The sequence below is a fragment of the Candidozyma auris genome, chromosome 3, assembly GCF_003013715.1.
Source record: "Candidozyma auris chromosome 3, complete sequence".
Taxonomy (NCBI): Eukaryota; Fungi; Ascomycota; class Pichiomycetes; order Serinales; family Metschnikowiaceae; genus Candidozyma; species Candidozyma auris.
The window spans coordinates 223,959-251,275 of NC_072814.1; the positions used below are offsets into that span (position 1 = coordinate 223,959).

Genomic DNA, 27,317 nt, shown 5'->3' on the forward strand with positions numbered 1-27,317 from the left:
AATTATAAATTTATTAGATGCCCCTTTATATAAGCGGAAATGTACCATAGACAGAGACTTTATGCAAAGATTGATGTGGAATCCTGAACGTAATTCATGATTTCCTGATGCTGAGGAATTTCGGGACGCAACCCAAACAAGTTCCAGTTTATGTCAGTATTTTCCTCATCGTACCCATATTTTTCAGTTTGATATACATGCCATATCAATTCATAGTGCAAGCCTGATATAAGGTAGTTGCTCATTTTTTCAATGAGGAAAAAAGAACCTTGCTTGCTTTTCAATGCGAGCAACTTGGATTTGTCACATTGATCAAACTTCATTATGATTTTTAGAAGTCGATTAGTAGAAGTCAGTCTGTCACCTGTGCAGCTCGATATGATTCTGTAGGTTTCCAAAAATGTGGTCTTCACAAAAGCGTAATCCTCTATCAGCCGAAGAAGAGGGCTCGAATGAATATCCAAAAGCACAAGTGAAGCCAACTCGATGCCGAAACGGTAGTGGATTGGAATTTGACAAAAATTTTTAAAATGACCAAATGATTTTGAGAAAAACGCTAAAATGCTTGAGCAGCACCTGATTGCTCGATATACTATATCTCTGTACTCCTCAAGACTGATGTCCACTGTGGAAAAGTAATAAACATATAATTGCAACTTTGAGTACTCTAAGGAGATTGCAATCATATTGTCCTTCACCAAAGGTGTGGTTTTATCTTTACAGAAGTCGTCAAGAATCTTCTCAAACATATTGAGATGAATGAGCTTGCTCATCTTGTTTGCGCTCTCAACAACATTATTCATGCTTTCATTCATTTTCAGTTGGATCAACGAAACCTTCAACAACAGATTGATGAAATTGTCAGTGTCTTGATACCTATCTTTGTTGAAGATGTCAATGTTGGCAGCCTTGTTTATGATATAGTCCTGATGGAAGCCGTTGAAGTTGGAGTTAGACAACCCAAGGAAAACCAACCAGTAGTTCGAGTTGATGTTCACGAACTTGTATATTCTTGCACGCATGATGTCATTGACATCAGGCTTTTGAGCCACTTGCAAATCTGTTTTCTTACTAAATTCGCTAATGAAGTCTAACTTGTGCAAGCCAAACTGAAGAGACAAGCTCTTCATCAAAGAAATATACTTGACTGAGATGTTGCTCTGCACTTTCGGGGAGCGATCGTCAGGCAAGGGCCAGGTGGTCAATATAAGCAAGGTGACCAAAGCGTACAAAGAGCGAGGCGTGTTGAACCAGCATCTGACCACGACCAAATTCTGAACATGACGAGCCAAGGTGCGGTACTCATCAGGCAGATTCTGATTTAGAAGCGAGGTGACTATGATGGACCAGAATAGAAGGTCGCTTTGCTTGTGGATCTCATGCAAATCAGGATTTTCGAAGAACAGGTCCGGCAACACTGGCAAGTACGGGAGGAAATGCTCCCTGAAATTGTTTAGGAGATAAAGCGCTCTATCGTAGGAGATGGTCCACGGCTCGTACGCCAGGTTTGAGTGGATAGCAAATGAGTTGGAAAGGCTGAGGGTAGGTATAGGATCGATGTAATTTGGGATGCTCGAGTCTGAAGCATCTGAGTCCGAGTCTGACGAGACAAGCACCCCCATCATGTCCAGGGGCGTTGCAGGAGTCGAAGGAGCACTTCTTCGAAGAAACTGGGACACTAGCGTAGCCTTTTTCTCGACGATTCTGTCGAGCTTGGAGTGCAACTCCTGAACCTCACACACGAGCTTCTCCGTGAGGTCGTACGACCGCTTGGACGGTTTGGCAACGTCAAACACACATTTGATGTTTTTCTTCGAGCAGTAGGTGCACGGAAGAGGTCTTCTTGCGGCAGCGTCACATTTGGTCTTGTTCTGTCGACACACTCGACACAGCTTCGTGACTTTGGTCCCCAGGAGCGGTTTGGCAGGCATGGCTAAGCGTCTGTGTTGCATCACTATGGAGACCATGGCAAGATAAAAACAATGAAAAGGAAATGAAATGGGAAACCTATTGGAAAGAAGGGCTCACTGCGAAGGTCTTCACTTTTCAACTCCAAATAGCACGTACACCCACGGCTTATTCCCTCGAACGACACTGGTGGTTTGACGCTCTACTGCACGGTGGAGGCATCAATCTGGGTGCAAACCCCAGCCCGCTTATCGGCCTGGCGCGAGATGAATAATTCTGTGCCCTCCATTGGCTCCCTACCGCGCCGGACTTCGGCTACCTCGATAATGACGATCAGGGCATAAACCGACCCGGGCGCGGGTCCCTTCTATTTCATTGGACCAGGGGAGCACAAGAGGTACAAAACTCAGATTGACAGGGTAACACGGAGGCGAATGAATGTGGGAGGTTGAAGAAGTCTTTCTTGGATTTTTGCAACTGAGCTAAGAGGTGGGATGGAGGTGTGTTAGGAAATAGGCATCTACGCTTGGGCTCTTTGATCTGAAGTGGTGTGTTGCAGCCATTCTACTTTAGTGAACATAGCTTCACAGCCTATACCTTTCGTGGACCTAAAGTACTACAAAATCTCTAAGAGCAATGATAAGGAGTACTAATCTTTTAAATATGGAATCAAAGGAGAGACTATGATTGTGCACTAGCTACAGCTTGTTCCTCTCTTGGTTTCAGAGTAGCATTGTCTAGACCTCTCATTTGTCGCTGCAAATCTTTCTTTCTTCTCCGTTTTGAAACCGGAAACCAAGGTGGTACTCACGTGGGTACTAAGTGGCCCCATCCTCGTGTCACCTTGCAATAAAAAAGCGAGATCGGACGGCTGTGGTATTACCCTCACGTTTCTCCATTGGCTGCGAAATCCTTATCTGGTGATGCGCATAAAAAGTGACAAGTTGATATGTGAGGCGTAGCGAAGCAGACGAGCCCGAGAAGCGGCAAACAATAGAATTGAATCGTTGGGATAAAACTTGATATTACGTCCAATTGTGCCGCTTGGCGGCCTCACGAGTTTGTTCGGGTTCCAGTTGTGGCCCAAGTTTCGCAACGGGGTGAGATGGTGCATTTAGTCGACCTGCCTTCGACTCCAAATTTATCGCTAGGATGGCCAGGTTTCGTGTTCCATTCCAGATCCTTTTTATTCCGAATTTGTCACCTTTCAAGTCCCCGGTATTTGACATTGCCCACCTTTTGTAGATTCCAAGGGGCAGGCCCTGTAGGTAGGGTCCTACATACTGTCTACATCATCACTTCCGCATCCTACTACTCACAAATGAGTGTCGATGACGCAAAGATAGTCCACCTCTATAACTTAGCTCATTATCAATGCCTAAATCCACTTTCTTCAAGTCATGCTCTTGACTCGGATACTGTCCTCAGCAATGCAGGTCTTCGGAATCCAAGACTCAAATCAAGTTGCGATGCCTGTGGCATCTTCTTAATACCTGGCATCACATCTTCCACGAGAATCAAATATACGAAAACAAGACAAGGCAGAACAAGATCCCTTAATACAAAGTGCTTGGTATGCTTCCATATTAGGAGGGAGAACTGCCTTCTCGATCGCAAACGTATCGAGAGCCCTAAGACAGGTGCAAACGCTTCTAAAAGCAAAAAAAAGAAGAAGAGGGGCGATCTTGCCTCATTAATTGACCAAAAGAAACAACAGCTGGGTAATGGTGGACTTGATTTATTCAACTTCATGTGAATCAACCTCACAGATCCTGCTGCAGAGATGATTCTGAGTTCATGGCAGGTTTCTTCAACGCCGTTCTATAGCTGTATCTGTACCATCGGCGTCTTCTGAATACCGATGACGAGCCTTCGTGCTTCAAGACATCGTACACCCACTTTTCATCATCATCGATACAAACTAGATCCATGATGCAATTATCGTTTACCCACTTGTGTGGTTTCAAATCAATTTTCCAACCACCTTCAACGAACTTCCATCCAACTGGAGGCCTGACCTTTGAAATGGAAGGCACAATCGGTATATCCGGTACAATTTCGTCAATCGTGGTGTCTGCATCGAACAGACTTTCGGTGGAGTCGTCCTCAACCCCCAATTCATGAATGCGATCTGGGTGATTGAGTGAGTACATTTCTCTCGTATAGCCTAATGGAACCCACGTCTTGAGTTTTGTATTGTAGCGGTGGATTTCGTAAACCTCCGTCTCGCAAAAGAAATCCTCGGCGGCATCGTCATGGATGTAGCTCATGAGATACTTCTCCAATCTATCGGTCATATCAAGTCTAGCAAGTCTTGCTTCTTCGGTGTCAAGAGTATCTAGCAACTTGTTCTGAATTTTGGGGTGACAGCAGATGAAAACCGTCCATAGTGCCACCATCTCCATGGCTTTGAGGGGCACAATGCGTAGTATCATTGGAATGAAGAAAGGAAGGATGCAAGTGTTGAAGGCGATGATAAAGACTAGCGTAAGAAACACCAATGTGCTCAATTTCTCATCCTCGAACAAGAAGTAGTGTTTTCCCCACTCTATCACGGCATCGTGGAGACGAATGTAGGGAATGATATGGTTTTGCATGTCCGTGAAATTCATGAGGTACTCTTTTGAGTACATTGGTGCCGGCTTGGGCAGCTCGTACGTTCCAAGAGGTTTCCCCGGGTGTGGGAACGGGTTCCTCTCGAGGAACTTGCCATCCACAAATGTATTGTCACTGGGGTACAACTTAAGGTAGCTAGGAAACATGAACCTCACCAACACAAGAAGCGCAGGAAACAGCAAGAACAACACGGGCTTCAAAATTGCATGAGTGCCTAGCAAAAGAATGGCGCTGGTGAAAAACGGATTATGCCATGTCATACACATAATGATGGCATCCATACCTTCGAACATTGGAGATGCCTTTTGGGCCAATTGGGTACTGTTAGTGTTCATGATACTCATGCTGAATGCTGGTCGGTGTTTCTGCATTTCCTTTCGAATAGGCAGAATCTTCAGGTCACCGTCGGCCTCATTGACTATCACCACAGATAACAACTTCTCCATGATTCTGTCAGAAAGCTGGTGATTGGCTCTCTGTGTGTTATCTTCCAAATACCAATAGCTGCTTATGGGAGAAACTAGTACCTCTACGTCCTTCTCTCCAAGGTTTTTTGCAGTTTCTGTCAATTTGGCCATGGCGTCTTGTTTCTTGCCTGTGTCGTGGATCACAGCGTCCGTATTCATCTCCTCTGGAGAGATGGTCGGGTCTGCCACTAGCATATTCTCGAAAATGGAGGAAAGCAGTTCCATGCAATAGGAAGAATGTTGGGCCTAATTATGTATTGATGTCTGAGTCAAAAAGTTGGGGACTACTTCCAGGTAGCCTATTCTGATGATCTGTAACGGCTGCAGCCTAGGTACAGGTGCTATCTATAGCAAGTCCGAGAATAGCTTGCGAGCGACTGCTGGGGAAAAAATGGTGTCTGAGGGGGCCCAACAAAGACAGATGTTTTGGTTGCAAAAACGGTCGATTTGACAACATTCCAAGGACCAGAATCCCAGTCATGCAACAAATATTATGCTGGAATTTGTCATTGGTCTTCCTGTTCTACTTAATTTTGTCATTGTTGGGTGGTTTTGTTTCTAATGTACAATTAATTTACCTAATTGGGCGGCAAGGTTCTATCGAAGCCAACCATTCACTCTAAAACGTAACATTAATCATAAGAGCATGGCTTGAGACATATCCTCTTGGTTTCGCGGTTGAGCGTGGACTTGCTCACATCCTGGAGAGGAGTTTCCTCATCACAGTCGGTGGCGACATCGCTGTCAGACTCCACTTTAATCGGCTCGCAAAAGCTGGAAGCTGGTGTGGGCAACCGTTGATCTGTACTTGATTTCCTTCGTTTAAGTGAAGGTCGGCTTTTGGGTAGAAGAATCGTTCTTTGTTTGCTTGGTGTTGTAGGAGGAGTGAGAAGATCAGCGTCTTCTTGCTTGATCTGGCCCTCTTCCTCAGCCTCGTTCTTCATCTTGTGCAACATGGCAATTGCTTCGGTCTTGATATCATGGAGAACTTCCTTCTTGATCGATTTTGGTGTCATGGTGGCGCACTTGAGTCTCTTTGAGTCAAGCTGCTCCTGAGTCAAGAACAAATCGGGAACCTCTTTCTTGAGCAACCTGACAAAGTCGTCACAATCTGTGAGAATCTCGTAATCCACCAAATTGGCCCATTGCTTAGGCAAAGGCAGCTTGTTGATGAAAATCACCTTGCCGTCTCTGTCATGAATAGATTTTGCTAGACGCCTAACTAACTTCTTCACACCATCTACCTTCAAGGAGGTGCCCATGATGAGAAGGCAATCGCACTTTATACCAAGATCGATGTTGAGCCCTCTAGTGAGCATCTCCGACTGAGGGTGGTTCTCTCCATATAATACAATGTCTGGCCTGAGGATGCCTATGCTGCCCGTGAGGCGCTTCCCGGAATATAATCTTTCTTGATACTTGAGGTAGCAGTTCTCACACTCTGGATTTTCTCCTCTTTCGAGTTTTTTCTGTGCCTCCGGCGTCCACTCGTAGTGGGAAAAGCACTGCGTACACAGAAGTTTATGAAGGTTGCCGTGGAGCTGGACGACATCTAGCGACTTCCAGTTGTCTCTAAACAGTTTTCCAGAGCCGTTTTCAAGTTCATTGAACTCCGCAGGGTTGATCCCACAATTGAGGTTGATTCTCTTTTCTAGACTGTCAATGTTCTGAGTGTAGCAACGCAAGAGCTTGTTTTTCTCCTTGAGGGTCTTGATGAACCTATGAGTTTCCGTTGCTTTTGCGGCCAACGAGTGCTTGTAAAGACCCTCCATAAACGTACAGAATATCAGAAGCGTTTCCTGATTGCGGAAAAGTGAAATGTCAAACAAATCCTGGCCTTTGATGAAGCTCTGTGGGTACTTTTCTTTTACCAAGTTATAGAGACCGTCGTCTGACCTGAAATCAGGAATGCCGGCATTGCATGAAATCCCAGCGCCGGTTAAAGCGGTGATTTTTCTTGCCTTGTAGATGATTTTCGCCACTTCGTGGAACTTGACATTGTCTTCAGCCGAAGTCCCTTCCAAAAGGTTGACCGACTTCATTAATGCGGGTCGGATATGTGTGAGGAGGTACTTTTAGGGGGTATTTGAAGGAAGGGGTCAAAGGCTGGAAAATTCTAATGAAGGTGGGCAGCCAGACGATGACGATTATCGGATTTATGATTCTGGGCAGTTGACAATGGAAGAAGTGTTGTTGGTTTTGGGAGAGAAAAAATGTCGTCACTGGCTTGGTCCTACATTGCGAGTCTTGGAGATGGTACTGAGAGTGTAGAGGTCGCATGTGTTTACATAAAGGCCGAATACGTTAATTACTTACATTGACGATCGAGCACTCTCACGGTAACTATGAAGGGAAATAGCTATTTAGCATTGTGGTGCAAAATTTACTTCAGTTGGCTTGAAAAGCAATGATTAACTGGCTGTCATTTGTTGTTGACCTTGCCTGACTATTCTTGCCTGATGAATAGAATAATTCTGGCCGGTGCCTGTAGTAGGTTTGTACAGGTATACACGAATTTGCAAGAATCGTGGTTCTCCTGCCATACGTGGTTGCCAAAAGAATCGTGGTAGCCAGCCCTATACGTGAAATCCAATTCTCTTGTAGACACCTAGGCCCAATGGAGAAATTTCACGTTTTCTATACCTTCTATGATACAAAGAAATTTCACACTGCAGCATGATCACTGTGCCTGGGTGGAATTCACTGCCAACTCCATGATAAGTCTAGTAGCTAAATGCAAAAATGGATAAGCAGAGAATGAACCCATTTCGTCTAGATCCTGTTTCACTGGAGATTTTCCTTCTTGTGGAGAAGAGCTTTCCCAGCCGTCGAACTTAAAGTCGACAAGGTAGTTATTAGGCTCCAATTGGAATAACTGGATTTGCATCTTCATCAAAGCTGGAGGAACAGACTCACCATCCTTGACTGTCTCGTCGACCATAGAGGGTCCGTACTTCCAACGCACACGGATGGTCCACAACTCCTCCTCAGTAGGCTTGGCCCATTCGGCTCCCAAATTCTTCAACGCTCTGTAAATTTCACCCATGACATCTAGTGGGTAGGATCTAGACCTTATACCGAAATGCCATTTAGTCTTCAGCTTCTTCGATGAGACGGGATTGATTTTGTTTGAGCCCAAAGCGGAGTGATTCATCATAGATGCTCTGTGTATTGATGGCAAAGACGAAGGAAGAATGGCAATCGTGGAGTTGGGTAACGTCGACAAATCAGGGACAGTTGCTAAGGTTTGGTATGTTAGTGACTGCAGCACGCCGGGAGCCCTATGCGTTGCTTGCACCTCGTTTCCAGCTGGTGGATTCCATTGGGGTGGTGGACTTTGAGACAAGAAGTTATCCATGTGTTCGGTCTTATTCTTTTTCAAATCCTTGACAAGAGTGTGATTCTCCTTCATCAACAAATATGCGTCAAGAATTTCGTTAGACTGTTGTTGAGGGTACTGCTGTTTGTTACAAGAGTTGATAACACTCAAAATCTCATCCCTGTCGTAACCCATCGTCACATTCAAGGCGTTGATGACGTCTTCATCGATATCAATCTTGTTGTGTATGGTCTTAGACAAGTCTGGTGGTAACAAGTAATCCTCAATACCTTGCTTGAACCATTCATCCTCCATGATCTCATGAATAGTGATACGATTGAGAGGGTTGACGACCAACATCTTTGTCAAGATGTTTTTGGCACCGTCAGACAAGTAGTTGGGTAACGTGTAGACTCCATTACTGATCTTCTTAAACAAAGCTGGGATAAACTCGTCATCAAAAGGTAATCTGCCACACAACATGACGTACAAAATCACACCAGAAGACCATACATCAACCTCGGGGCCCGCATACAACTTACCAGAGATGACCTCGGGCGCAGCGTAGTTGGGAGACCCACAACTCGTCTTCAAAAAGTTACCATCGGTCATGATGTTGGACAAACCAAAATCAGCAATTTTCACATTAAGGTGGTCATCCAACAATAAATTCTCTGGCTTCAAGTCACGATGAACAATCTTGTGTCTATGGCAGTACTCAACAGCTGCAATGATCTGCTGGAAAAACCTTCTGGCCTCATCTTCTGGCATCCTTCCTCTTTGCACAATGTAATCGAACAACTCCTTCCCAGCATACTCAATAACCATGATAATTTCATCCTTTGACTTGATCACATCGTAAAGCTTGATGATATGTGGATGTCTCAACAAGCGCAAGTAAGAAATCTCTCTCTCCACACGGCCTTGCATGTCAGATTTGGCCAATGTCTTCCTGTTTATGATCTTCAAAGCAACACGCTGGCCCGTGGTGGAATGCTCTGCCAACTTGACCTTGCCGAAGGATCCTTCCCCTAGAGTTTTGATAATCTGGTATTTGCCGATTCTATTGCCTGAGATTGGAGCTGAAGAGCCACCTTGCTGCTTCTGGTGACTATGGTGGTGATGGTGGTGGTGATGGTGACGGTGTTCGCCATCAGTTTTTGGATCTTCGGACATGTTTGGAAAAAGTGAACTGGTTGGTCAGATTATGTTTGAATCCGTCACTTAATCGCTGGCGAGGGGGTTTGTATATTGAAGAGGACACGCCCAAATGGTTGGTAGGAAGAACGACAGATGCTATTAATTCCTCGAGCTCCTTTGTTTTTTACACGATGGAAGAGTGGTACAAGATTATCTCTTGTCCGTTTAGGTAATTTCAGCTCTATTTACTAAAGGCATGATTCTCAATGTCATTTTGTGGGGAACTCCTACTGCGAACCTTCGGATGTATGAGGAAAGAGCTATTGAGTCCACTAGAGTTACAAGAATGCGCTTGTAGAACAACTCAGTCCATTTAAGGAAGCGTTTTTTTAGGAACTTCAAGTAGTTGCCTTTAGAGAAGAGTTTTGTCTCGTGGCCCTCGCTCGCTTCCATTGCTGTGATATACCTCACTTTCATCATGACTTTCCTTTTTTTCTGACCGATTATAGTTTGTCTTTTTCGAGTCGATAAGTTTTGCGTCAGTTTCGTTTACAATTTTCCGTGAGTCGTCACTTGTTCGAGAATCTCTATAAGATCTCCTCTGTCCACGCTTCTGAAAGCTGTCTCTCTGGCCATACCTCTCTCTCCTGTCTCTATGATACCAACCACGGTTTCTGTCTTGAAGCTTACTTTCTTGAAGTTTTGCTTGGTTTGCCCTCTGCTCTTCTAAAACCCTCCTTCGTAGCTCTACTAATTCCAGAGGGAGCCCATCCTTGTCCCCCTGAGCACTTAGCAAATGCTTCCATAGCTTTTTGCAAAAAATTTTGCTTTCTTTGGGTCCAAGAAAATCATCTGTCTGTGCTCGTATGGCGTTGATGTCAGGGTTCTCTTCCCCTGCTATCAATTCGTAGATAAACCCAGCAGCTATATCGTCATCGGGAATCTGGGCCGTGATCTCCTCCTCAATCCACCGCTTGATCACAGGGAGATTGACCTTCGTCGAGTCAACTTTTCTTGAGAATATTGATGTTGTCTTATCCTTCTTTGATCTACCGGTCTCATTTGTAGACATCCTCTTCAGGTAATAACAATCGTCTCACTTTACTTGAGAGAGGCAAAGATTTTGTTTCAGAATTCTTAGACGGGTTTTGTTTCTCTGGATGGGTACTTAGCGTCTGGTCCGAGTGAAGCTGAAATCGGTCCTGTTCTTGGTTAAAGTGGAGAATCGCAGATCACTCTTCAACTGTTGGTGATATTTGTGCGACTTTGATGCTGTTGAAACGAAAAAGTGTGAACTTGAAATATACGCTGTTATAAGCGACTACTTACTAGTTATACAAGGTAGTCTTTCTAGTTGATAAGCAAAACCTCTTCTTTAGCTCGCAGGGTCCAATTGGTCCGATCTATGTATGGTCTCAGCGCAGATCCCAAGTGATGGTCTCCACCTGCAAGGGTGGCTGCAAAAATGTGATCTAAAGAAGTATAAATAATCGACATTTCCCTCAGACGTTCCTAAATCTTGTCTACATTGACTTCACCTTATAAATCACCCTCATTAAACTCCAAAGGCCTCTTTTTGCTCAAAGATGAACTACTCTAACAAAGTGGCATGTCCGCTTTTCGATTCATCAGAGATTGGCTTCAAGGCACCTACCCATGATGATAACTCGACGCGTGGGGTGTTCCACTGTACGAGACATACCCTTGAGCTACTCGAAATGGCCACGTGTTTAGCAAAACCTACAAAATTCTTGAATATCTCCTGTGACCCAAACATTTGGTCTTCCCTCCACAACGGAACTCCTTTGGACGGTGCTAAGAATATTACATTGTTGCATACGCTTCCTAGCATGAACGAATCGACCCTCAGCAGCATTGAGGAGGAGGATTCCACCTACAATGAATCGGATGAGCTGCCGCCGACGTCACCAGAGTCTCTGGAGATCGCCATCTACCCTGCAAAGACTCGTCACCACATCCCTGTGAAGGGTCTGTTTCATGTGCCTGCTGGGTCCAGGTTCTTTGTCGTGAAGTCCTTCAGCGCCGAGGACGTGGAGGCTTCTTTGAAGTACAACATTTGGACTTCGACAAATTTAGGTAATAAGAGACTAAACAAGGCCTACGAGGAGAAGGAAGACGCCTCCGTGTTCCTCTTTTTCAGTGTGAACGGGTCAATGAAGTTTAGTGGTGTAGCCAAAATGGAGGACAAAGTTGACTTTTCCAGCACCAGCAACGTATGGGCAGAAGAGTCGCGTTGGACCAGTGTGTTCCCAGTGTCGTGGTTGGTCGTCAAAGACGTGCCCAACCGCAAGCTAAAACACTTGCTTATCCCCAAGAACGAGAACAAGCCGGTGACAAACTCGAGAGACACTCAAGAGGTGCCCTTGAACGTAGCTCTTGAGATGCTTGAGATTTTTTTGGAGTGATTGATTCATGTGTCCTGAGGTCTGGGCGTATAGTGCTGCGCAAAGCGAGCTCGGCTATCGTAAACTGCGAAATCAGCTCATTTAGACTTGAATTTAAGAGCGTACTGACTCCCGACTCAAGTAGTTTTAGTCAATAGCACCACTCCAATGTTATCGAAGCGATCAGCGATCCAGGCTCTGCGCCAGCTCAGCTCTTCTCGAGTTGCTCTTGAAGGATCCAAGAAGAAGGCAAAGTCCAAGGCTCACGAGTACATACCCGAAAATGTCGAGTACGGTTCCTTATCAAAAGCACAAAAGGCCTTCTTGGACCGTGTTGTCCGTGTGGATCAAGCAGGCGAGCTTGGGGCCAATTACATCTACATGGGCCAATATGCTGTGCTCTCAACGAAGTTCCCACATTTGAAACCTGTCTTGCAACACATGTGGGACCAAGAGATACACCACCACGACACATTCAACAAGCTCCAGCATGAACGTCGTGTGAGACCGTCTCTTTTGACTCCTCTCTGGAAGATTGGTGCTATTGGTATCGGTGCCGGCACTGCACTCATAAGTAAAGAGGCTGCCATGGCATGCACTGTAGCCGTGGAAACGGTGATCGGTGGTCACTACAACCAGCAGCTACGGGTACTCATGAATCAGTTCAACATACCTATCTACGATAAAGAAACCAAAAGAATGCTTACACCTGAGGAAATTACCAAGGAGATCGAAACGTCACCCGAATTAGCCGATTTGAAGAGCACTATCAGCACATTTAGAGATGATGAGTTGGAACACCTAGACACGGCCGTGGAGCACGACGCTGACAAGGCTGTTCCCTACATGTTGCTCACAGAGACCATCAAATTGATTTGCAGAGGTGCCATCTGGACTGCAGAAAGAATCTAGCTGGCAGAATTCTTAATCATTCTTTTAAAATACACGTGGCAATATAAACTTTGAATTTTATTCACCCATATTAGACTGATGCGTCTTGTAGGAGATCTAAATCGCGATGTTACTGAGACATCTAAGTTGCACTCAACCTATGGTACTGCCATAGTGAGCAGCGCCTGCAGATGCGCAGGGCCCGCATTTGATACGGATGTAAACAAATGTCTTCGATACCATCTACCTTAGTATTCTACAGCGTGCTGGCCAGAGACTGTATGAGTTTTGAATGTCCAAACTAAGCATGATAGGCCGCTCAGACGGTTCGACTCTTGGTGGGGCCCGCATGTACAATAGGAATAAGGACGCATTTCCCTTACTTGATTTCAAAGAGCTCTCGATATGCCTCCAAACAATGGAGTTTACCGCCAGCGAGGAGCTCATTTCCAGACCAACGAGCCAATACATAAAAACACTATTTGAGCAGTTTGTTGATATATTCATGGGTCTTTCCATACAACTGACAGAAGAGCTATCGAACGATTTACTAAGAAGAAATAATGGCTTCAGCCATGATTCGCATCCAGAAGACGAACAGAACAACGGGCGATTCGATGCTAAGAAGGACGACACCTCGCAACTGATCCCATTAATGATCTTATTTCGGTGCTCCTTGGCATTTCTTGAGAAGTGTGGTGTTCATGATTTCAACATCATGGACCTCAAGAAACCAGATTCCCAGCGGATACGACGAATACTAAGTGCTGTGATCAATTTCGCCCGTTTCCGTGAAGAAAGAATGAAAGATTGTGAGCCAATTGCGCAGGTTTGTGAAGAACTTTCCGAAGATGCTAGAAAAGTTGAGTCTGAAATCGTCCTGGTGCAGAATGAGATCGACAAGCTCAGGGAACAGGTAGGGGAAAACAACGAGGGAAATAAGAAGTCTACGCTAGCTCAGCTAAATAATTACAATTCCAAGCTACAAGCGGAGCTAAAGAATTTGGAGAAGGCGTCAACTCAACTTCAACTAGAACACGCCCAGTACAAGGAACAGAAGAATGGTCTCCTAGATCAATTTAAAGACCTACATTGGTTGGTAGAAAAAGAGGCACTCGATGTCGAGAAGTATAAGAGCTTCATGTTGATTAATGCCAGTGAGCTCAATACCATTCTTGACGATCTCAAGAAAAGTCTTGAGGACGCTGAGCAGGAACTTCGAGCAGGTGAGATCAAGCTTCAGAATCGCTCAAAAACCATTGAATCTATCAAAACCACGGAAGATGAGCTTAAAAACATTCTTACAATTGTGCAGAGTATTATTGACGACCTTGTTCGCTTAGAGGAAGTAAGAACTGCAATTGATAAACAATTGGCGCTGCGGGATAAAGAAATCACCAATATTGAGGAGATCGAAACACTGATACGAGAATCCGAAAGATTTCTCAAAAATCACGAAGAAAAGATTCAGAATACCAACAAGCTAGCATCGAAGAAACGCGAGGACGCCAAGCACAGGTTAAAAATACTAGAAGAAGAATATGCTCGTCTTACCGACGAGAGGGGTGTAAGAGAAAAGAAGATGGATCAAAACAGACTTATCATAAAAAGTCTAGAGGAGGACATCAGCAAAATGAAAGCAGCCTTCGAGCGCGAGAAACGCGACATTGAGACTGCTATTACTAGGCTAAATGCTCACATCAGGTCATACTTGTCTGATATGAACAATGTATAATGATAGAGGCTGCAAGTACGAGCAGCTGTATTATCTTCAAATTTGTATTATTTTTATAATTAAGCATTGCATCGTCCAATAAATTCCCAATTTATACTGTCTCTTGCCCTGTCTCATTTTGAAGCTTGACTGCGTCCGTGGATAAGGTACGATCTGAGCTTTTCGAAGAATCAGTAGCTGCGTCCTCCTTCGGCTGCTGGTCATCCTCATCCGTGTGAGCAATTTGGCTTTTGCTTGGAATCTTCTTGTTGGTTGTAAAGAGTGAAAAGATGAAGGCAAGACATGCGTATGCGAAGTTGAGATAGAACACGTCCTTGAGTGCCTTCATAAAAGCGTCAAGTGCTTGATCCTTAGCAGGCTCAGGAAAATCCCAAATCATTGCAGGTGATTGGATGATAAGTCTGGGCGAGAGATTAGAGATATCACGATTTGAAGCCACAACGTCAGCCAAGTAGATTTGACCTCTAGCTGTGAGCATTAACTGAGATGTGACAACTCCAACGACACCGCCAATTGTCTTCATCGAATTGATGAATATAGTGACCAAAATCATGGAGCCAGCAACGCGGCCGGGGGCCTCTAGTTGGGCACTCATCATAGAACTCTGGAACATAAGACCAACAGACACACCAGCCGGAATCAACAAACCAATACGCTGACTGAGTGGGGTATGTCTTCCAAGAATGAGAAACAAACCAACACCAAGAGGGCCTAATACTCCTGAAGCGACCATGGTTATCTTGACGTACCTCGTAAAACGCATGAAGACACCATTGAATACCGAGGCTAAAGAGACGGTGATGATGAAAGGGAGCATATCAATACCGGACTTCCATGGAGAAGCTTGCCAAATAACCTGGAAGTAAATGGCCAAGTAAGTAACAATGCCCATAAAGAAGCAAAAGTTGAAGATGGCCGTCAGGGTGGCCATGAGGATCTTTGGTACCACAACCACCTCTTTTGGTATAAGAGGATTTTTAGACAACATGAAGTTGTAGTATATAAATATGATGGTGATAATACCGCCCAAGACAAAGCAGCAAATGACGGCGGCCGATTTCCAGGGAAATTCGTTACCTCCAAATGTAAGCGCCAAAAGTAAAAGCACAAGACCGGTGGAAAAGAGAAATGTGCCAAGATAGTCTATCTTCTTGAGTTTTGGTCGAAGGCCACCCTTCGGTGTAGGAGGACGAAAAGCCAAGGTAAGCATCACCAATGCAAAGCCACCAATAGGCAAGTTGATCCAAAAACACCATCTCCAAGTGACGTGAGAGGCAAACGCACCACCAATAAAGGGCCCCGCGACGGAAGCCACAGAAAAAGTGATACCTATTAATGCCATAGCAAGTGGTCTCTTGTTTATAGGCACAGACTCAGAGAGCACCACCACAACCATAGACTGGATGGCACCTCCGCCAATACCTTGGATTACTCTGCCGCCAATTAGCATGGCCATACCTGTTGCCAACGCAGCCACAATTGAGCCAATCTCAAACACTATGATGCCCGCAATAAGAGTATACTTCCTTCCAAAAGCTATGGAGATCTTACCGTACAGCGGCATAAAGCAAGCCGTAGAAAGAAGAAATCCCGACGTGAGCCAGCCTACTTTATCAAAATTGCCAAACTCCTCACTGATTTCTGTTAAGATGGTCGCCACAATAGTCTGGTCTAAGGCAGCGATGAAAAGGCTGGCGACTATGCTGAACAACGTGAAAGCCAACCGATATCCGTGGATATACTGTTCCGTGGCCTTGGTGCCATCGCCTGCATCACTTTGAATGAACTTCTCTTTCACTTTCTTTGCTACTTGTGAATCTTTAACATTAGTGTTCCCCATGTTTCACAGCAATGAGTCCTTGTGAATTGATGATATGAAGATGCAAGATGCTTGATGAATCTATAACTTTAGGGATTATACTGTCGTAGTGAATGTGTGATGACTCGAGATCGAATATTTAGTGCATCAAGAGAATGGACAGGGCATCAGAGAAATATTGCAGGGCTTTGACCTTGTCACCTGCTGAGCTGTGAATGGGTGATTTTTTTTTTCGCTTCATGCAGCATTGGGTATTACAAGGAGTTTAGAGCAAGCGAGCCACCGTTAGGTGGGCACTGTACTGCGTGGTTTTTTTAAAGAATAATAGGGCGAAATAAATATATACTTTTGTTTGCTCGGAGATTTGTATTGATGAATGAGCTGGGGGCCGTTTCTTGAGAAACTGGACGTGATGAGACATGGAGCGGCTGACCGGTGTGGCTGCAAGGTTTCCCTGTTGGTGTGGTCGCGTGGAATTCTCGGTGCAGTTCCGCTCACAATTGGATCATCGAAAACGGGTCGCCGATAACTCCATGACGTTACATCGCTCAATGACCGTCTCGTAAAAACTGAAGGAAATCGAGTTCAACGTCCTCACCAATGCTACCAGAACGATCACTTCGTTGTTGCGAAGGACGCTTGCTATGGGCATAAGAACTACTCTTCCGAGGGTTAGCGTGTGACTCTTGCGGAGTGAACTCTTTCGACTCCGGAATCGGCTCATGAGGGTCCATGGCAGAGAATCTTCTCGATCTCGACGACTTGTTTGATGCAGATGCTATGGTTTTGGTATCATGCTTTCCTCCTTGTGACGAGTGACTCGAGCGCCTTTGAAAATTGAGCGAGTAGTTATCTAGAACCAGCCTAAATTCTCCCTCTGCGAGATCACCGGTCAAAAGGTTGGAGAAGTCATGCTTGGTCATGAGCGATTTGAAGTCAGGGGTGCCATTAGAGTCAATCGGTTGCGTTTCTCCCAGACCTTGTGCAGTCGAGCACAGCTCTTCAAAGCGTGAGGACAAGTAGCTATTTTGAAACTTCGTGATGTTTTCTTCTGTTGGCAAGCCCATAAGCGGAAGACGAAGCTTTCCAAGTAAGCGTCTCCACCAAGAGTACTGCTGTACATCTGAGGACACTGCAGCGCTGTAAGAACTTAATCTCCGACGTCTGCTCACGGTATCCAGATCTCCGCTATGATGACGGACATAGTTGTCAAGTCTGTATGCATTGTCTTTTTCGTAGTTTTTCATGATTGTGTATTTCCATGGCTCCTCACGATAGAAGAACACCATGGAATCCACAAATCCATTAAATGGTTGCATGAAAGCACCCAAGTAGTTGAGCCAGATCACTGCCCCGTGGGTTCTCTCATAGTTAAACTGTGTGCACTGTAAAATGAAGGGGAAAAGCCACACTGAGACGTAAGCGATTGGATAGACAAAGATGGATTTCATCTGTCTCTCGATGAGCTTTTGGCGTTTCCTAAAGTTAGCCAAGTTAGCAGCTTCTAATTCAGGATCATGCATAATGTTATTGGTGTGATTATGAGGTTGATGTTGTTGGTCGTTATTAGGGCTTTCGTCCAGGCTATGGACGGTTTTTGTTCGTGAAGTCACAGGGTCGACGGCAGAGTTCTCTGAGCTAGAGGAGGCACCGAAACGATCTGAGTTTGGTACGAAAAATTTGTCGTAAATGCCATCCTTGACATTTATGAAAAAGAATTTGAGTGATGAGAAAAATGACGGCTTAACGTTTGAATCCCGTGTGTTGTGGTGTTGCATGGTTGTAAAGACTCCTCCCAAAGCCTTGAATTCTTTGAGCACGTAATAATAAATTAGTCCATAAATCAATATGATGATGACGATTATGCAATAGCGAGGTACCCAGCTGAGTACCAACCGGTACCAGACCGGTTGCTGGGGAAGGTAACACCAACACACAAACGATTGATAACCCACGCCAATGTAGGCTAAGGAGGCCATGAATAGGGGGATAACAAAAGACAAGCCATAAACGTAGTAGCGGTACTTGTACATGCCGCCTTCGACTCTGCCGGAATTCAGCACCTTGACTGAAAGGTTAGGCTTGAAAATAAGCAATAACGTATGTAATGCAAAAGTCAAGATGGCCAAATCTGCACCTTCGATGGCCGTCGTGGTGAAAAAGCCCACAACTTGGCAGAAGCGCTGGTTGGCGTACGCCGTAGGGTGAGTGAGAACCCTGGCCGGGTATAGCAAGAGAATGAAAGCCTTTAGTAGATCGAATAGGAGGAGAAATGCAATTAAGTGGTGACGAAACACGAGCCTTCTTGGATCGATGGCCAAAAAGCAGTAAATGGCGGCCAAGCAGAAAAATATCGATATTGACGAGCTGGAGATGGCCAAAGACCGCTGGACAGAGATCTGGTAGTGGGAAAACAAATCAGCCTGATTCAGGATGTGGTCGTTTTCTCGAGTGGCTAAAGTGCCGGCCCAGAGTAGCCACCGCTTGTAGTTGGGACGAGACATGGGGGTTAACGCTTTGGTAGCTTTCTAATGGAAGGGCAACTCTTCAAAGCAGAAGCATCAATACCTTGTTGAACGTGACAGGTGACAAAGGGGGCTAAAGACACTGCTTGCGTGGAAGCGTGGGAGATAAAGTATGAATAGGATATTAATATGAGGATGGAAAGCCCTGGGTGAAAAAGTGGGTATAGCTGACAATCGGCGGCCCAAACAGGGGAGGTTTGATAAACCGAATGAATGTGAATGGCTCTTTTTTTCTGTGATGGTATGGGTCTGGGCTAAAATAACGCGGCGCGGCGGTAAGGGAAAAAAAGTAGCCTGGCACTGGGCATTTGCAACCTGAAAAGGAACAGAAAAAACAATGGAACCACGCAAGGGCTTTGAAGCGTCTCTGAGAATTGCCTCCAAAAGTGGGGCCCAACACTGGAACTTTGGTGTTTATTTCTTGTCAACCTCTTTTGTGAAGTTGTATTGCTGTCCACCTACTTAGCCGTGAACTGAGAGGTCTCTCAAATAGGGCGCTGCGGCGCCGCTCGCAACAATCACCCTTTTTGTGCCCTGGCCGAGCTGGCCGCCCGAATGCCTCCTTTAAAGCCCATTCAAGGCACAGTCTTTCTTTGTAACAATGTAGAACGAGCGAAAATTCGCAGACAGCTCAGATGACTCAGAAGCAAAGAACTACTCTGCCTTCAAAAAATCGGCCTGTTCCTTTGCATCTCAGGCTGGGTTATTCTACTACTTTTCGCCTTAATTGATGGCTGCGAATTTGCTTCCATGAATAGCTCGCACTCCTGCAATGCAAACAAGGTTCACTTTGAAGGACCTGGCATTGTTCACATCCAGTATATAAAGCAAACGCCTCATACAAATTTTGGTCTGTCTTGGACTTTGTTGCTTGTTTGATCATACCGCCGATCCAATTAGGCAAATCGAAGGTCATCTACGATCCTCGGTTCAGTGCGGAATGTGCTTGCAATCTTTCCAATAATAGGCACTCTTGAGCATAAAATGTACATTCTTAATAACTACTGTAAATGCAGATTTCTCCGTTCAATCTCAAACTGATTACTTTTAAAATGATGAGTGTCTGTATTGGTTCACTAACGCATCTCACTGCCAAAGAGAACCTCGCAGACCCTCTGCCACCAAGTGCGCTTTATTTCGCCGTCTGCGCTTAACTGGTTCTTTGCTTCTAGCTGCTGGTAATACCACGCCTCGTGCTCTTCAACCTCCTTAAGACCAGTCACTAAATCAACCTCTGCAGCCCTCTTGAACTTAGTCCGTCTAAAAAGCTTGTAGAAGATAAAAATACCGATGTCAATGAAGATCATCAAGTATGAAAACAAAAACGTCTTGTAACTCCATCCGCCTGGCATGAAAATCCCGTAAGTACCAACGAATATCATAATGAAAGCCATGCTGCCGCCAAATATTGCCAAATATGGCTGGAACCATCCCCGAAATGGCAACGACCGACGGTCAATGCCCTGTGCTTTTGTTGCACGATAGAAGAAAATGTAAGTGAAACACAAAATACTAAAGTTGATTAATTGGCACGAGGTGATCAAGTTGATAATCCAGTTCAAAACCTCGGACGCTCCCTCTCCCAATTGCAAAAACGAAATGAGTGACCACGCTAACGAAATCAACATGCAATACATTGGGATACCCGATTTAGTTGTTGCAGTAAGAAATTTTGGAGCATATCCATCTAACGCAAAACCGTAGAGAGTTCTCGAAGAGCAGTAGGTGTACGAATTACCAGCAGAAAATGCAGCCGTGATCAACAACACATTCACAATATCCGGCAACACACTGATCCCCAAGTTTTGCATTGCAATAACGTAAGGAGACCCTCCCGCACCAGGTTTGGTCACACCCTGACTTTGCAAGAGAAGAGGATCGTTGTAAGGAACAAGAATTCCAACACAAAGCGAACCTCCAATGAAGAAAATAGTCAATCTGATGAATACCTGCTTATAAGCTGAAGGCAACGTTTTTCTAGGGTTGATGGTCTCACTTGCCACAAGCGAAACATACTCAGGTCCTGCAAAAGTAAATGTGGCTCTAATCAAGCAAGCCAAAAAGCCTCTGAAATTACCAGTACTACCAGTGAATTCGTAAGAGCTAATGGGACCAGGATCACGCCAGTAACGGAAACCGAAAGCATCGTGCTTTGGATTTCCCCCAACCATAGTGACGAAAGTGAATAGGATAAGGCCAACCGCCAAGACGACTTTACCCAAACTCAACCAGAATTCCACTTCTCCGTATATAGCCACACCAAAAATGTTTATGAGAAAGTATAAAACCACCTGCACGGCCAAAGGGATACCCGCAGAGTAGTCATCTCTCCAGAAATGAATGATAGAGTTTACAGTAACCACTTCAAAAGGAATCTGCGCACAGCACAAAAACCAGAAATTCCATGCTGTCATAACTTCCAACGCATCATCGCAGCACCGTCCAGCCAAACGCACAAAGGGAGAAGTAATCGGCAAATAAGTAACCATCTCTGCAGTAGTGATAGTGATACATAAAATTGGAAGGGACCACACAAGGAATCCAAGAAACAAATTGAGTGGGCCATAAGGTAAGGCTTGTCCAATAGCCACAAACAAAGCTGAGCCGATAGTGGCACCAATGCCTAATAATTGAACATGTCTACCTCTCAAGCTTCTGTGAAGATGATTAGAGCTATCCCTAGAGCTGTAGCTTACGGTCGAATGGATTGAGCTGACTTCGCCTTTTTTGTCTTCCTGAGCTGGGGACAGGCCAACAGCACCAATCTCTGAAGTTTGAGTTCTGTGAACTTGTTCCAGAGATCGGGGAATATGAGGAACAAAGTTGTCTTGGATAAAAGAAGAGAGGCCCATAGTTATTTAAAAGCTTTTTTTCTCAAAATGTACCCATGAGATGCCTATGGGTGATTTTGGAAGACTGTGACAAAAAAAGATAGTATGAATTTTTCTCTTAATTTTTTTCTCAATCACACTCCTTCGCTCAGGCAATCTCACGCAGTAAATTACCCATTTTTAATGACCGCATGCAGGAAACTCTGGGGTGATACGATCCACGGGAAATGGACGATGAGCTTTCGCGGCTTCAAACCAGTATTCGACTATACAAGAAAATGCGACATGGCAAAATGACAGGAAAAAGGTTGGCGAACCATTTTTGTCGCCTATTAAAGACGTGTTTCCGTTTGATTTCCCCGAACTTTCTGATGACTTTCTTTTTTTTTGTTTCTCGCCGTAGCGAAAGAAAGTTCCAGTATGCTGTGCATTATCTAGCGCGATAAATTGCACATAGTTAAACGACAATGCACGGCCTCTCATGGAGGGGAGCTTATTCAGGACTGGGGAAGTGTCGTATTCGTGGAAGTGACAAAGACCATCTTCTTCATAGAAGATAAAACCTTTCGAGAACAACTCGCGGAGACGGACAAAGGTCTTTCGATTCGTATGTGGGAGGAGCGATTCAAGCTTGCATCAATTTCCTACTCTGTTAATGATTGAGGCTCTTCGACGCTGATCTCACTTAGGTGGAGTTTGCTTAGAGTCACCCAGGATTAGCCGAGTGAAATACCTCACAGCATCTCAATCACTGTTGCAACGGCGCGTACAACACCTGAGTAACATACTTTCTCTTGTATCGAATCACTGAAGCGACAGCTAACGTATTGTGCTTGACACTGGTAGTGGCCAAATGGTTTAATACCACGTGGTTGGGAATGGGCAAGGCACCAGAGTTGTTGTCTTTATCTTGCGAGTTGAAGTTGTTCAATATCACATTCTCAAGGTGAGGCGGCAATTGAGGAGCATACAACCATCCCTGGTCCAGCTGGTTTCTGTTTCGTGACCGCTGCTCTAGCGCAAGGTAGTATTGCTCCATGACTTTTGGGTCCTCAAAAACAGGAGGAATATCGCTGACATACGTGTACTTCTTGGCAGCTTCTTCGTTATCCTCTTCATGATACCTCAGGTAACCGTCACCCATGTCATCTTCGTCGTTCGTAAAGCCAAAGATCGAGTTGGAGCGACCTCTCGAACTGACAGACGATCTTCTACTTGTGCTAGCACGCAGTTTCGATTTCTCCTCTTCCTCACGCTGCTCCGCTTGCTCCTCTTCTAGCTGTTTGAGGTGCATCTGAACATGCTCCAGGGTCACCTCGATGTAATTGACAAAATTACCCATCTGGTCTGTTGCCGTGGGCAAAAAATCTGAAAATCTAAGCTCGTTGTCAACAACAAAGCGGAATCTATGTGTACCCACAGGCAACCCAAGCGTTACCAAGTACAGCTTCTCGTCCTGTTTTTGCAAACCAATCATCTTCCTCCACCCTGTGAAGGAGCCTGTCACATACACTTTCTCGCCGCCTTGTACCCACTTGATGTCTACTGGTACCGTCACGGACGGATCGGGCACTGGAGGAGCTTGGGGTGGCGCATTGCTAGCAGATTCAGGATTCTTCGGCTCGTTGGCCTCCTCCACTTGCATTTTCTCGCCCTCGTCTCCTTCATCGCCCAATATGATCTGGGACCTTCTTCTCGCTGGCTGTCCGTTCTGGGAGCTGTCAGCAGCAATGCTGTCCACGGCGTTGGAGACATCCACCATGGAAAAGTCGTTACTGTCGGGCATTTTAGGAATAAATGCAATGCAAAGAGAGTACTATAGAGACAGCTGAGGCGTTGTGAATTGAAATGTGGATGAATGTGTTGCCCTTGTGGACTGTAAAGCGAGACCGTTGGCGATGTTTATTAGGGTAGGGCGGAAAGGTAGGAATGAAATGCCAACCGCGAAACAGTGGGTGAGGCGGGTCTGGTGGAAAAAAACGAAACTCGAACAAAGCGGAACCCACAAGGATCACGCGGAAGGTAAGCGAGGGTGGGAGCGAAAGAGAAGGTGCAAATTGACCTGTTTGGGGTTCTATTTTCTACGATGTTTTTCTCTCCTCCCTTCTTTTTGCGATGTGGGGGAGCCGGTCATGGCTGGGGTCACAGCCCTACAAAGGGCTTCCGCTGGCGTCTCATTTTCTTTTTTTTTTTTTGGTCCCTTTGTGCCGTCAACGGTCGGTAAGAATAGCACCCGCACGTGAGAGACAGCCTTCGGTTAGTGCTCAGAGGGAGCCATGCACTCCATCTGTGAGGGAAGGACGATCCATTTGAAATGGTAAGTTGAAGAGATTCCACAACTTTCGGTCAATTGGGCAGGTTCATTGAGGATGTGTAAGAAAAGCAACGGTACTACTTTTGAGAATGAAATTTGATTGGTCGAAGTGAGCGAGGGGAATGAGAGGAGGATGGTGCGAGGGCTAATGACCAGAAGTGATGGCCACCACCTGAGGCCAAGCGCATGGTGGGTAGGTAAAGTGTGAACTTCTATAGATGATGAGTCGTATGAGATGGATCATAAAATGGCCGTTTTAGGCTATTGGTGACTGAATACGAAGGCTCTGGCTTTGAGAAAAATTGGCTGCAAAATGGGTGGTGGACATGGTTATGACCCGATATTCGGCTTTGTGACCACTAGCTGCTATGAAGTTTTTGTTGAGGTTATGAGGAAGACAATGTGGTCTAAGAAAGACATGAAGGGATATGGGCAGTGTCTATACCAAAATACGTTCGTGCTGTGCTCCATTTCTGTTTAGAGAATCAGAAGATTTATAAACTGACCAGAAATTAAATGTGGTAAGATCCCTTGCAAAGCTGTCTTGGTTAAAGGTGTCTATAGTAGCCATGAATTTTTAGATTTCTTCGTGGGAAAAGCTAGAATATACAGCAGCACTCAGTTGTCAGAGGAGATGCAAATGCAAGCACAGAGATTACCTCTGAAAGCAGCTCTGTTCTTTGAAAAGCTCTAGTGGAAATCGGGGCCTCACATTATTTAGAATCCTATGAATACAACGATTAGATGTTTCACATGCTCAGCCTAGTCGTCCCATAAGTATTGGTACCAATTTGGGAACCCACAATTCTCCAAGGCATTCTTCTTATGTATGACATTCTTCAAAGCAAGACTTTACTGGAAGTTCGTGGCTCTGACGATTGCCTTTGCCGACTCGAAAAGTCCTCTCCAAAGGTTTCACTCATAAACAACCACCTGCTTAATTACCTGCATCATCCTAAAGATCCCTTCGTTTCAAATTACTCCCAAGATGCAAGCCATTGAGATTTATTTTTTTCCACATTGGCCGTCTCTCTCAAATTTTCTCTCACAATCATCAGAACTTCATTGTCGCAGCCAAATTGGGTAGGTGCGTGAAACATCTAGGAACACCATTTGCAGCCATTTCCTTCTATAAAGTGGCTAAGGAATCTCCCCCAAATCACCCTCGCCAAGTAATGGAATTTACTGGAGACATTGTTCTCAAGTATACTTTGAGCGGTGAGGAGTACCTGTCTACATTTGAGCAATTAGATAGCTCTGTCAACCGGTCCCTTGAGCTTGGCGTGGTTCACGGTATAGCTATCGCATGTGGGGTCCTATTGATGGTTCTCTCATGGGTCATCATAATCAAGAAGAAAAATCCGATTTTCGTATTGAACCAACTCACCTTGTTGCTCATGGTCATCAAGTCGTCTTTATACCTTGCTTTCCTCTTTGGGCCGTTGAGTTCCCTCACTTACAAGTTCACCAGAGTACTCCCCCACGATAAATGGCACGCTTTCCATGTATACATCGCCACGAACGTCATTCACACGTTGCTCATAGCAACAGTGGAGATGACCTTGGTTTTCCAAATCTACATCATCTTTAAGTCACCGGAAGTTCGCCACTTGGGCTATATATTGACCGGTGCTGCTTCTGCTTTGGCCCTCACTATCGTTGCCTTGTACATCCACAGCACTGTCATTTCAGCAGTGCAATTGAAGGAGCAACTTTTGATGCACGAAATCAAGATCACAAATTCCTGGGTCAACAACGTGCCCATCATTTTGTTTTCGGCTTCCTTGAATGTGGTGTGTATCATTCTCATTGCTAAACTCGCCTTGGCCATCAAGACCAGAAGGTACCTTGGGTTGAAGCAGTTTGACGGTTTGCACATCTTGATGATCACCTCTACGCAAACGTTCATTGTGCCCTCTGTATTAATGATCGTCAACTACAAGCAGTCTTCTTCGTACCTGACGCTCTTGGCCAACATAAGTGTCATTCTCGTCGTTTGCAACCTTCCCTTGAGCTCATTGTGGGCAGCTTCTGCAAACAACAGTTCTACACCGACTTCCTCCGCCAACACTGTCTTCTCCAGATGGGACTCGAAGTTTTCTGACACAGAAACAATCGCCCACGAGCTACCACTTATTCCGGGCAAGGCCGAAAAGTTACAGTTGGTGAGCCCAATCACTGAGAAAGGAGACACTCATACAATGTGCGAGTCCCACGGGGACCAGGACCTGATCGATAAGATGCTTGACGACATAGAAGGGGCCGTTATGACTACGGAGTTCAACCTCAACAATAGAACCGTCTAAGTCTATATAAATCATATTATTCTTGATAGGAATGCTGCACTTGTGGCATGTAACTGTGAACCAGGGTATCCTACTTACCCATATAGTAATAATCGCGAACTGAGAAATCCACTCTACTTTGCCCACTCACCCACACGTTTCACAAGCTATTCATACCTACCTCACTCTGTACAACAAATGGCCGACTATGACAGCCCGTTTCAGATGGACGAAGATTTCGGACTGCCGAACCGCGTATTGGAGCCAGATCTATCTCACCCCAGCTTGAGCGACACAAGTCCGTCTGAGGCATCCGGGAAAGGCAAGGGAAGCGAAGAAATAAAGACATTGGAAACATTACCGCCTCAGAGCTCACAGAAAATTGGTACGGAGGCTCTTCGATCAAGACTTCGGAGAATCAAACTCGAGGATGGTGTAGGAACAACGACGGAAGAGGAGGATCTAACTTATGAGGAGGATGCCGATGATAAGTTCGACAAGGAAGCTGCCGAAAAGGCTCGAGTAGAATACTTGAAAGCGTCAGAATTAGTCAGTCAGCCGTTGACCCCACCAGAGAATTTTGCGCCCGTGATAAATAATATCTACCGGTCATCGTTCCCGCAGCAGGCGAATTTCTCCTTTCTCAAGACATTGAAGTTGAATTCCGTTCTTTGTCTAATACCTGAAGAATATCCAAAGTCTCACGAGGAGTTTTTTGAGCAAGAGGGAATCAAGCTCTTTCATCTCGGTATGGCAGGTAACAAAGAGCCCTTTGTCATTATTAGTAGCGATTTGATCACAGAGGCAATAAAGATCGTGATCAACCCTGCCAATCACCCAATCCTCATACACTGCAATAGAGGAAAACATAGAACAGGATGTCTAGTTGGAGTGTTACGAAGACTACAAAAATGGTCACTAACAATAATCTTCGATGAGTACCGCAAGTTTGCAGCCCCTAAGGAGCGGCCCATGGACCAACAGTTCATTGAGCTATATGACGAGAAGCGTATTCTACTGTACGCACAAGAGAATGGATTACTTCCCTTGAAGTGGAGTTGA

The 27,317-nt window shown here is 45.1% G+C and overlaps 14 protein-coding genes across 14 annotated transcripts; 5 read left to right on the forward strand and 9 right to left on the reverse strand. All coding sequences in view use genetic code 12, as the record gives it.

Moving 5' to 3' along the window:
- Positions 1–59: 59 nt before the first annotated feature.
- SEF2 (Sef2p) lies at positions 60–1,931 on the reverse strand (the record flags this gene model as incomplete). The annotated part of the gene is made up of 1 exon (XM_029034272.2): positions 60–1,931. The coding sequence occupies one exon, from the start codon at positions 1,929–1,931 to the stop codon at positions 60–62; it is 1,872 nt and encodes a 623-aa protein (XP_028889514.2).
- A 1,740-nt stretch (positions 1,932–3,671) lies between these two features.
- CJI96_0002732 (uncharacterized protein) lies at positions 3,672–5,216 on the reverse strand (the record flags this gene model as incomplete). The annotated part of the gene is made up of 1 exon (XM_029034273.2): positions 3,672–5,216. The coding sequence occupies one exon, from the start codon at positions 5,214–5,216 to the stop codon at positions 3,672–3,674; it is 1,545 nt and encodes a 514-aa protein (XP_028889515.1).
- Positions 5,217–5,623: 407 nt separating this feature from the next.
- On the reverse strand, positions 5,624–7,033 carry HST3 (NAD-dependent histone deacetylase; the record flags this gene model as incomplete). The annotated part of the gene is made up of 1 exon (XM_029034274.2): positions 5,624–7,033. The coding sequence occupies one exon, from the start codon at positions 7,031–7,033 to the stop codon at positions 5,624–5,626; it is 1,410 nt and encodes a 469-aa protein (XP_028889516.2).
- Positions 7,034–7,671: 638 nt separating this feature from the next.
- SNF1 (AMP-activated serine/threonine-protein kinase catalytic subunit SNF1) lies at positions 7,672–9,486 on the reverse strand (the record flags this gene model as incomplete). The annotated part of the gene is made up of 1 exon (XM_029034275.2): positions 7,672–9,486. One exon carries the CDS (start codon positions 9,484–9,486, stop codon positions 7,672–7,674), a length of 1,815 nt encoding a protein of 604 aa, XP_028889517.2.
- Positions 9,487–9,862: 376 nt separating this feature from the next.
- Positions 9,863–10,522, reverse strand: CJI96_0002735 (uncharacterized protein; the record flags this gene model as incomplete). The annotated part of the gene is made up of 1 exon (XM_029034276.2): positions 9,863–10,522. The coding sequence occupies one exon, from the start codon at positions 10,520–10,522 to the stop codon at positions 9,863–9,865; it is 660 nt and encodes a 219-aa protein (XP_028889518.2).
- Positions 10,523–11,036: 514 nt separating this feature from the next.
- On the forward strand, positions 11,037–11,876 carry CJI96_0002736 (mRNA-binding phosphate metabolism regulator; the record flags this gene model as incomplete). Its single annotated transcript, XM_029034277.1, has 1 exon — positions 11,037–11,876. The coding sequence occupies one exon, from the start codon at positions 11,037–11,039 to the stop codon at positions 11,874–11,876; it is 840 nt and encodes a 279-aa protein (XP_028889519.1).
- Positions 11,877–12,023: 147 nt separating this feature from the next.
- Positions 12,024–12,767, forward strand: CJI96_0002737 (putative monooxygenase; the record flags this gene model as incomplete). The annotated part of the gene is made up of 1 exon (XM_029034278.2): positions 12,024–12,767. One exon carries the CDS (start codon positions 12,024–12,026, stop codon positions 12,765–12,767), a length of 744 nt encoding a protein of 247 aa, XP_028889520.1.
- Positions 12,768–13,053: 286 nt separating this feature from the next.
- Positions 13,054–14,481, forward strand: NUF2 (kinetochore-associated Ndc80 complex subunit NUF2; the record flags this gene model as incomplete). Its single annotated transcript, XM_029034279.1, has 1 exon — positions 13,054–14,481. The coding sequence occupies one exon, from the start codon at positions 13,054–13,056 to the stop codon at positions 14,479–14,481; it is 1,428 nt and encodes a 475-aa protein (XP_028889521.1).
- Positions 14,482–14,572: 91 nt separating this feature from the next.
- Positions 14,573–16,321, reverse strand: SGE1 (Sge1p; the record flags this gene model as incomplete). The annotated part of the gene is made up of 1 exon (XM_029034280.2): positions 14,573–16,321. The coding sequence occupies one exon, from the start codon at positions 16,319–16,321 to the stop codon at positions 14,573–14,575; it is 1,749 nt and encodes a 582-aa protein (XP_028889522.1).
- A 527-nt stretch (positions 16,322–16,848) lies between these two features.
- GPR1 (Gpr1p) lies at positions 16,849–18,804 on the reverse strand (the record flags this gene model as incomplete). The annotated part of the gene is made up of 1 exon (XM_029034281.2): positions 16,849–18,804. One exon carries the CDS (start codon positions 18,802–18,804, stop codon positions 16,849–16,851), a length of 1,956 nt encoding a protein of 651 aa, XP_028889523.2.
- Positions 18,805–19,901: 1,097 nt separating this feature from the next.
- CJI96_0002741 (uncharacterized protein) lies at positions 19,902–21,677 on the reverse strand (the record flags this gene model as incomplete). The annotated part of the gene is made up of 1 exon (XM_029034282.2): positions 19,902–21,677. The coding sequence occupies one exon, from the start codon at positions 21,675–21,677 to the stop codon at positions 19,902–19,904; it is 1,776 nt and encodes a 591-aa protein (XP_028889524.1).
- A 727-nt stretch (positions 21,678–22,404) lies between these two features.
- On the reverse strand, positions 22,405–23,442 carry KIS1 (Kis1p; the record flags this gene model as incomplete). Its single annotated transcript, XM_029034283.2, has 1 exon — positions 22,405–23,442. The coding sequence occupies one exon, from the start codon at positions 23,440–23,442 to the stop codon at positions 22,405–22,407; it is 1,038 nt and encodes a 345-aa protein (XP_028889525.1).
- Positions 23,443–25,145: 1,703 nt separating this feature from the next.
- STE2 (alpha-factor pheromone receptor STE2) lies at positions 25,146–26,276 on the forward strand (the record flags this gene model as incomplete). Its single annotated transcript, XM_029034284.2, has 1 exon — positions 25,146–26,276. The coding sequence occupies one exon, from the start codon at positions 25,146–25,148 to the stop codon at positions 26,274–26,276; it is 1,131 nt and encodes a 376-aa protein (XP_028889526.2).
- A 177-nt stretch (positions 26,277–26,453) lies between these two features.
- Positions 26,454–27,317, forward strand: SIW14 (putative tyrosine protein phosphatase; the record flags this gene model as incomplete). The annotated part of the gene is made up of 1 exon (XM_029034285.1): positions 26,454–27,317. The coding sequence occupies one exon, from the start codon at positions 26,454–26,456 to the stop codon at positions 27,315–27,317; it is 864 nt and encodes a 287-aa protein (XP_028889527.1).